This window comes from Hippopotamus amphibius, chromosome 7 (genome assembly GCF_030028045.1).
Source record: "Hippopotamus amphibius kiboko isolate mHipAmp2 chromosome 7, mHipAmp2.hap2, whole genome shotgun sequence".
NCBI classification, from domain to species: Eukaryota; Metazoa; Chordata; class Mammalia; order Artiodactyla; family Hippopotamidae; genus Hippopotamus; species Hippopotamus amphibius.
The window spans coordinates 128774634-128784989 of NC_080192.1; the positions used below are offsets into that span (position 1 = coordinate 128774634).

The 10356-nt window shown below is 40.7% G+C and overlaps 1 protein-coding gene across 1 annotated transcript in view; it reads right to left on the reverse strand.

The window, feature by feature from the left end:
* The window catches only part of RAB10 (RAB10, member RAS oncogene family), a 66293-nt gene extending 56382 nt beyond the window's left edge, over positions 1-9911 (reverse strand). Inside the window, exon 1 of the mRNA XM_057741455.1 lies at positions 9252-9911. Coding sequence (XP_057597438.1) covers positions 9252-9378 — 127 coding nt within the window. The 5' untranslated portion in view covers positions 9379-9911. The remainder of the gene's footprint in view (positions 1-9251) is intronic.
* Between the last annotated feature and the right edge of the window lie 445 nt (positions 9912-10356).

Genomic DNA, 10356 nt, shown 5'->3' on the forward strand with positions numbered 1-10356 from the left:
TCACATTGGCATATTAATGTAACCACTGGGTATCAATTTAACAAAAAAATTGGGGTAAAAGTGGGATGAGATTTTAAAAGGTTAAAATTTTCATCTAGTATTAAATTAATACTTGAGATGGCTGTATAGCATCTCTTGAAAATACAGAGGTATATAACAGAAGAGCTAGAAGATGCTTCTAAAGAACAGGACTGAAGATGGAGATGAGACAAGAGATTGCTTTTTTTGTTACTATAAATCTTTCAGCAGTTTCTTTAACTTCAAATATGTGTACATATCACTGATAAAAATTAACTTTAAAAAGCTTTCAGAAAGCAAAGAATAAATTATTATGAGTCAATCACTAAGTCAACTTTCAATCCTGTAGCGTCATACAGGATCTATGAAGCCTTCAGAACATCTGTATCAACTGACTGACTACATGAGACTTTAAAAAAACAAACAAAAAACAAAACAAGCAAAAAAATGGAAAAAATATTTGGTATCCAGAATCAGACAGAGGTCTTAGACACCAAAAGCATGATCTATAAAAAGAAAAATAAATTCAACTTCATCTAAATTTTTGCTGTGTGAAAGCCCACATGAGGAAGAAAAAACAAGCCACAGACTAGAAAAAAATATTTGCAAACCACATATTCAACAAGGGACTAGTATCTAAAATGTATAAAGAACTCTTAAAACTCAATAGTTTAAAAAAAAAATCCAGTTAGAAAATGGACAACTGACATGAACAGACATTTCACCAGAGAATATACAGATGGCAAATAACAACATAAAAAGATTTTTCAATACCTCTGGCTATCAGAGAAATTTGAATTAAAACCACAATGGGATTGTTACCACATACTCATCAGAATAGCTGAAATACAAAATAGTAACACTACCAAATGTTGGTGGAGATGCAGAGAAAGTAGATCACTCACACGCTATTGCAGGAATATAAAATAGTACAGCCACTCTAGAAATAGTTTGGTAGTTTCTTATAAAACTAAACATGCAATTACCATATGACTCAGTAATTGCACTATTAGGCATTTATCCCAGAGAAATGAAAATTTATGATCATACAAAAACCTCTACACAAAAAATCATAGCAGCTTTACTTATGACAGCCAAAAACTGTTCCTCAATGGGTGAGTGGTTAAACAAACTGTGGGAAATGCATACCATGAAATACTACTCAATAATAAAAAAGGAACTACTGATGCATACAATCTGGATGAATCTCCAGGGAATTAAGTCGACTGAATAAAAGCAAATCCCAAAGGTTACATCGTATATGATTCCATTTATATTACATTTGTGAATAACAAAATTTTATAAATGGAGGAGAAATTTTTGGAGGAGAGAAGGGGGTGAGTGAGGAAAGGGGTATAGTTAAAAAAGAACACAAGGGATCCTTGTCCCTTGGAACTGTTCAGTATCTTGACTGTGGTGGTGGCTACACAAACCTATAGAAGTCACAAAATTGTAGAGAATACACAAACACACACGAGTACAACTAGAGAAATCTGAATAAAATTGGTGTGCTGTGACAGATGACAATATCCTGGTTGTGATATTGTACTACAGTTTCACAAAATGTTACCATTAGAAGAAACTAAGTAAAGTGTACAAAGGATCCTTCTGTATTATTTTTTTACAACTGCACGTGAATCTACAATTGCCTTAATAAAAGTCAATTAAAAAAGCCTGCATAAGCATTGATATTGATATGAAAGAAACAAATCAACACTGTCCTCTGTTCTGATTTTGATACACTGTACTTTTGCGGTTTCCAGAATAATGGTTTTTTCCATTTTCTAATGTTTTACAACCTTGGATGCTCTGTTTCTGGGTCATGCTGGAAACTTAGTGTTCCATCACCAGTTGCTGTTTTCCTCAAAATTATGATTTTTCATCTCTGGAAAGAAGGATAAACATCAAGCAATCACTTTTGCTTGTTAACTCAAAATATATGGTACTACTATCTTCAAAGAAATTTTTTCTCTTATTTGAGATTTCCCTTCAGATGAGTTTTCTTCACTGAAATTTTACTCTAGTCATCTTCTCAAATTCCTTTTCTTATAATCCAAATATAAAGAGCTTATTCCATTAATCCCCAATATTCACCTCTTTGAAGGAAGCAAATCCATGACTTCTATCAGTCTTAGGGTTCAGACAATGTTCTCAACACTCTTTATAGCTCTTTTACACTCTACCTTTATGACTTAACCATCTCCGTAGGCAGTTTTCCAATGCAGATCTCTTAGCTATTCACAAATTTATATTTTGTGCTAAATAACAGTCTCTTGTATGTAAATCAACACTCGACAAGCCCCTATGTCTCTGTTAATCACAGCTGCTACCACAGCGCTGACTGGGCAACTCTGTTCTGTTAAAAGTTGAAACAGATTGCTAGTATTTCTCCTCACATTCTTTCCCTTTTACAAACCAAACAGGAATATCAGTATTTCCTTTGCCACATCTCGTATACCATTATACACCATAATTCTTGAAAAGAAAATAATTATTTCTAACATTATCAGCTTAGCTCTACTGTGTTATGCTCTGTTTGCAAAGTACAAGAAAGCTGAACAAACCCCTTGATATCTGGTGCTGAGACTTGTTACTTTCCCACTTCTGTCAAAACAAAGACAAAACAACAGCAAACCACTGCAACTCCACTTTGCAAATTAAAATTGATGAGTAGGAGAATGATCCTATCATTAATTTCTTCAAACAAAACAATGAAATTCTCAGGATGAGAAACACAGCCATACACAGGACTGGATCTGGATTTTAGTCAAAACTCTTTCACTAATTAATTATATAATCTATTGCAAGTTACTTCACCTCATCAGTCTCAATTTCCTGACTCTTAAAACTCATTGCAGGGTTCTTTCTTGTATTAATTCTCCAGGGAGTTCTATGTAGGTACACACAACAAAAATACAAACCTGCCTTCAGTATCTGAAAGTACAGACCAGTAATACTAAAGCTGGGAAAGTACCTTAAAAGATACTCTTTACTCAAAGACCACTGGTTAACAGCAGCCATCACATGAAACACGCTCTTATAGAGAGCTGGGTCAAGTGTCGCAAAGAGATTTTGTTTTTTGGGCTTTTTTGTAGTAAAGTGTGCATAACATAAAACTGACCATTTAAATCATTTCTTTAATTGCAGTAAAAAAATAAATAAAAATTTACCAACTTAACCAGTTTTAAGTGTATAGTGCAGTAATGTTAAGTGCATTCACACTGATACACAAAAGATCTCCAAAACTTCATCTCACAAAACTAAAATTCTATATCCATTAAACAACTCCCCATTTCCCCTTCCCCTGAGTCCCTGGCAGACTATCATTCTACTTTCTGCCACCCTATGTTTCTAAGAATTTGACAACTTTACCTCACATAAGTAGAATTCTGCAGTATGTCTTTTTGTGCATGTTAACCATTTCTAAGTATACAATTCAGTAGCATTAAACATATTCTCATTGCTGTGCAACCATCACCACTATCCATCTCCAAAACTCTTTCATCTTCCCAAAATGAAACTCTGTACCCTTTAAGCAATAATTCCCCATTAACTGAAATTCTGTACCCATTAGGCAATAACTTCCCATTACCCAGTCCCTAGGCCCTGGTAACCACTATTCTACTTCTTCTATGAAATGACCTATTCGAGGTACCTCACATAAGTGATTTTATGCAATATTTGTCCTTTTGTGTATGGCTTGTTTCACGTAGCACAGTGTTTTCAGTTTTCCATGTTGTAAAACCTACCAGAATTTCATTCCTTTTTAAGGTCGAATAATATTCCATTGTATATACATGCTACATTTTGTGTATCCATTCATTTGTCTATGGACATTTGGGTTTTTTCCACCTTTTGGCTGTTGTGAATAATGCTGCTAAACAGACAATAACAAATGCTGGTGAGGATGTGGAGAAATAAAACGCTGGTGCAGTGCTAATGGGAATGTAAAACAGTGCAGCCACTGTGGAAAACAATGGTGGTTTCTCAAAAAATTAAAAACATAATTATCATAGGATCCAGCAATTCCACTTCTAGGTATATACCCAAAAGAACTGAAAGCAGGGACTCTTAACAGATGACTGTATGACAAAGTTCATTTTTGATGTCAGTCATCCTAATGGGTGTGAAGTAACATCGCAAAGTGGTTTTGATTTGCATTTTCCCAATGATTAGTGATACTGAAAATCTTTTCATGTGTTTACTGGCCATTTGTGTATCTTCTTTGGGAAAATGTCTGTGTAGCTTTTAATCAGTCCTAAAAATACACGTTCAAATGAAATAAATTCCATAGACACACTGGCATTCCTGAAGCATGAGCCACTGCCTGGGTGTCACAGCAAAGTCCAGACACGTTTAATATGAAAAAGGTTTTGCTTAATTCTCTAAAAAGCAGCCTCTCCATATAAAATGGGCTCAGTTCAATTAAATAAACCAATTCTTAAATGCATGTTAGTGGAACCATCCTACTCTTCCAATGCTTAGTAAAAACACTCAGAAAGACAACAAAAAGGGCACATTTATTATACCTCTCCCAGAGACAAGAGCCTTTACCAATTTTTTACAGGGAACCCAGAGACTTCATTTTCCAGTGAAAGATATTTCCTACAGAAAAAGTAATATGAAGTCTAGGGGTGGAAGGAGGTTAACACCACCAAAAAGTAGCACTTTCAGTAAAACAGCCCACTGAAAATTTCTGCTTTGGGACAAGTCCAGGTAATTACCCTATCACTAGGGGTAATGCTCTTCTGAGCTCATACTGCCAACAGGGTTATAGCCAACTCAGCCAATGAGATGTGCTCATCCAAAATCAGTAACTCTCTTTAGCAAATACTTCTCAATCTGAATTTCCAAGACAAGTTTTACCCTAAAATTACTCTATTAGCCAAACAGCTAATACTCTTAAGTAAAATCTGACCTCAATCTACGTCACATATTTAATGATCAGAAAGTAAGTAGGAAGGAAATGATAAAACAAAACTAGCCAATTGTAGAGGATTCTGATTATACTTACTACCTGTCTGCCTGCCTGCTTTCATTCATTATTTATCATGCACCCATTAAATGCAGGGACTCTTCTAGGTGCTTAGCATATCAGCAAAAAAAAGAGAAAAAAAAGGAAAAGCCCTCTGCCATTGTGCAGCTTATGATTCTAGTGCCCTTGGATTCACTTTGAGATTGGTGAGTGTGGAACATACCAGTAATTTGTTTTTATAACTGTCTGAAATAAATCTGACCGTAAACATCATACACAATTTCTGATATACATGTGTGGGAATCGAAAGTACACAGAAAAATTTAAATACAGTAGTCTGGGTGAGCACTGTAAGTAAGCACCAAAAGCCTATAAAAATTATTTCTTCCAAGAATCAATAACCAATAAGTAACTAAAATGACTGTGCCTAAAATAATGAGGGCCTGGACATCCTAGGTGGCACAGTGGTTAGGAATCCGCCTGCCAACACAGGGGACACGGGTTCCAGCCCTCTTCTGGGAAGATTCCACATACACAGAGCAACTAAGCCTGTGTGCCACAATCATTGAGCCCGTGTGCCGCAACAAGAGAGGCCACAGCAATGAGGAGTCCACGCACCACGATGAAGAGCAGCCCCTGCTCTCCACAACCAGAGAGGGCCCCTGTGCAGCAATGAAGACCCAACATAGCCAATGAATTAAGTAAATAAATTTATTTAAAAAATAATAATAATAACAATGAGGGCCTGCATTATATTGGCAGTTTGGCCCTACTGAACACCTGCAAAGTAACTACTTCTGTTCAATCCTCAAGAGGTTTTAACAATTAAATGACAACTCAAATTTCAATATCATTCATAATTAGAGAATGCTCTAGATTTTTTAAAAAGCAAAGCAAAACAAAAAAAAAAATCCTAGTTGGGACTTCCCTGGTGGTGCTGTAGGTAAGAATCTGCCTGCCAATGCAGGGGACACGGGTTGGATCCCTGGTACGGGAAGATCCCATGAGCCATGGAGCAACTAAGCCCATGCGCCACAGCTACTAGAGCCTGTGCTCCAGAGCCTGTGAGCCACAACTACTGAGCCCACGTGCTGCAACTACTGAAGCCCGCACATCTAGAACCCATGCTCAGCAACAAGAGACACCACCGCAAGGAGAAGCCTGTGCACCGCAAAGAATAGCTCCGCTCACCACAGCTAGAAAAAGCCTGCGTGCAGCAATGAAGACCCAACACAGCCTAAGAATGAATTAATTAAAAACAAAAAACAAACAAAAAAATCCCAGTCAACTGATGAAATTTAAAATGTCCTAAAAGTAGTACATATCCCAAGTATGTCTAATCACCTGCAGGTTAGCCAACTGCCTAGTTTATACTGTTTAGACATGCACTGTCCAATATGGTAGCCACTAGCCGCATGTGACTATTGAGAACCTGAAATGTGCTTAACGTAAATTGAGATGAGCTGTAAATATAACAACACACTGGAGAAAAGGAATGTAAAATGTCTCAACTATTTTTTAATCTTGATTATATAATAAAATTTTAAGACTGGATAACATAAGTTAAAATATAGTATTAAATACTTCTTTTACTTTTTAAATGTGGCTACTAAAAAAATATTTACCTGTGCTCACCTACATTTCTTTTGGATAGCACTGGTGTAAGGCCAGCAGACTTCTAAACCTGCACACAGAGCTAATACATACAATGTGTTGGAGCTGTACTCAGAATTTTACACCCATGTATTCATCTACCTCTCAGCTTACACTGTTCAATATATCTTATACATCAAAATATCACACATATCAAATACTTTTATGTCTAAATATGAAAGTTTCACAGCCTAAAGTGAAATTGTTTAGCAGAGCACTAACAAATATTTGCCGTGACCACTGCATGCAGGGCATTCAATCCATAAAGTAACTTGTCCTGCCCCACTTCAGCAGCGTAAGGGTCACAAGTTCCATGTATCTAATATGCAGGCACTGTGCTCCTGCAGTGTGCCTGGCACCATGCTAGGCGCTTTGCTCACAACCACCCATAAAATACATACAGCTCATCTCAACAACTGCTTATGTTCTAAGTACTATTATTAACACTATTTAAAGAAGAAACTGAAGCAGTCAGAGATTAATTAACTTGCCAACGTCCCATAACTAGTAACCTGTGGAACTAGAATTCCAACCCAGCAGGTCTGATCCAAAATCATTACACATTTTCCCTAATAAAAAGACTACACAAGGGAATTCCCTGGCGGTCCAGTGCTGAGGACTCCCAGCTCTCACTGTAGAGGGCGTGGGTTCAACCCCTGGTCAGGTAACTAAGGTCCCAAAAGTCACGCGGGACAGCCAAAAAAAAGGTATTAAAAAAAAAACAAAAAAAAAAGACTACACAAGAAGATGATGTCCTTCTCTTACACGATTGGGTTTTAGTTGTGGGTATGCACACGTTACAAAAAGACAAGAGCAGATGGAGTTAATGTTTTTCTTCCTACTCTCCACCCCCTAAAACAGGTTAAAGTTGACCACATGAATTAAATTCCTGATCTTACTACAGGTTTATTCTATGCTCACTTTTCCAGAAAGGCCCTACCCCACCCCTGTGGTCCAATTCCTATTTGTCCTTCAGACTTCATCTTAGACATCATCCACATGCAAGCCCAATTTAGGCTAGTCAGTCCTCCGTCCTATGCTTACCCGCACTGTAGCACTTTGCACACATTATTGTGACTGTCCTCACTAGACTGATTCCTTAAGAGGTCTATTGTGTTCACTAATCTATTGCCAGTGCCTAAAACACTGCCTGGCATTACGTGCTCAATAAATATTTACTGAACTATCTAACCACCTGACCCACCCAGCTACAGCTAAAAGTGGAATATTAAAAGTAAACTTAGTGGTAGGAAGTGCTAACCTACAGGCAGAAAAGAAGTTCTAAGTTTCATGAAATTTATGACAGGTCTAGAGAGCAGCATGAAACTCAGGAAATGATTACAATGACCCCTTCCCCCAAAACAGGGAGTAAAATCAAAATCTAGTTAAAATGATCAGTTGCCCAATTTAGTTTCAGTATAATTTGTTTTATGAGAAGAAATTAAGTAGCTGGCAAATATTTATCAGAAGAAACCCAAATCAATGATTCTGAATGCTATAAATTGTTTGAAATCAGCTTAATTTTGACAATTCCCAGAGTTCAAAGAAGACTACAGTTGCTTTTTAAAAATCATCTCAATATAAAGCTAGTTACACTTAAAAATGGATTTCATTGCACTGCCCCAACGCTGTGTGCTAGGCCCCAAGTGACAGAGACAACCATGGGTCCTTTAAGGTTTTTATCGTGTGTGGGGAAAAAAAAAGAGTTTCGCATACAACTCATTTAACACAATTCGTGTTAATGCCCCTAAATTTTCTCAGCAAAATCAAAAGGGACTTTCCTAGAGCCTTCCCTTTTCTTTTCTTAAAAGAGAAACCAATTTAAAATGTCAATCTTTGGCTTTTCCTTTCACACTAAATAATTCTGAAACATCAGGTGAAAAGTACATTAGAAGTCCCAAGACACTTCCTTGTAAATTCTAGCGTAAAATAGAAGGGAGAACTTCATTGTTTCGGGTTCGAAGACAGAAACTGATCATCTCCATTAGATTGCTGCTTCTATTGATGTCTCGAAAAGCACTGTGAGCAAACATGCCAGAGAGTCCCACCCCAAGCACGAAGAGCCTCCGATTGTTTGACACATCAATGGATTAGTCAACGCGGAGCAACTCACTTTTCCCTTCTAATCTGCCTTAATTATTCCTCACACAAACCCTCAAGTTTACTCTAAGTTATGACCGTATGGAATCTCCTCTTTACACTGAAGTATAAATTCAGGCCTTTACCAAATGACTCCTAGTGCTTCAATCCCAACCACCAAAATAAATCCCTTACAAATATCGTACACCTAGTAACGCCACACAAACATGGAAAAAGCCAATCCAGACGCTTAAAGGAATAGGATTCTGGAACGCTGTTAATGCTGCATATTTTGTAACAGCAGGCACTGAGCGGAGTGGGAGACTTGAAAGCAAAAGGCCGGATGGCAAGCTTGAGAAGACCCCGCCCCAGAAAGCTCGAGGCCGATTCAAACAGTAACTTGGCTCTGTCGCTGGGAATCGGAATCACTGAAACAAAGGCATATATTACGGGAAGCAAGATGTCTGGAGTAAAAGAAACGGTCTGCAGCTGCAGAGACCGCACACCATCCTCCCACAGGTCTTACCTATGGTGGAAATAAAGGTGGTATTGAAGGCATCATCCGAAAAACGAAAAAGGACGCAGGTCTTCCCTACTCCCGAGTCCCCGATCAGGAGCAGCTTAAAAAGCAGGTCGTACGTCTTCTTCGCCATTGGGAGGAGCGGCTCAGGCTCTCGCCGCCGGCGGCCCCAAGAGATCGGTCCCTCTCACTACGGCCAACTCCTCCTCGCTCGGGCGTTCTCAGGCCGGAGGACCAGGCAAGCGTGGGAAAAAGGAAGGCTCGAGAGGGCGCGGGCGACCTAGGCACGGCCTCGTCGAGGAAGCCCCGGCGGTGGCGGCGTCCGGTACCTCCGAGGGCGGCGACCGCGGCTCCGCAGCCTCTCCCAGCCGCTCCGCCCGGTTCCGGGGAGTCGGTCGGGACAAAATGGCCTCCCCTCCCCCTCAGGGCTGCTCGGCCGGGACGCTCCCACGGGCGAGCGAGCAAGCTCGGCCGTCGAGGGAGCGCGGCGGGCGTGAGGACAGTCTCTCTCCCGAGCAGCAGCTCCGCGCTAGGACGTGGCGATGGCAGCCAAGGAGGACCCGGAGCCGACGAGCTCAGCTACATAGCCACAGGAAGCCAAGCCACCCCGGCCAGAGCCACCTTTTCCCCGTGCCCTCTCACGCCGGCGTGCGCGCTGCCTGAGACGCACGCAAGGACGTACGCCCGCCCTCCCCTCGCGCCCTCGCCCTGCGGCCCGCCCCTGCGCACGCGCACTAGAGGGCGTGGGGGCCCGCGGGGGCGAAGAGTGGAGCTCTAGGTCTCCGAGCCTCAGTCTAAGGCCAGGCGGAGACTAGGGAGGGGAGGGGCGAGAGAGGGCGAGGCCGCGGGCGCGCTCCCTGAGGCCGTCTGATAGGGTGCGCGGCGTTACGAGCACGCCCCGTGGGGAGGCGCTGCCTGGTGACTGCGCAGGCGCGGCATGCTGGAGTAGCCCCTTAACACCCTGAGTTTTCCTCCTTCGGTCGCTCTCCAGGCTCCTGCGAGGACGCTTCGGGCCGCGTTTCACACGCGTGTCGAGCTGAGGGTCTAGGCGCAGCCACGGGCTTGGGTGGCCGTGTGTTCCTGTGTAGCCGTAGCTCGTAAATGCGAGAAA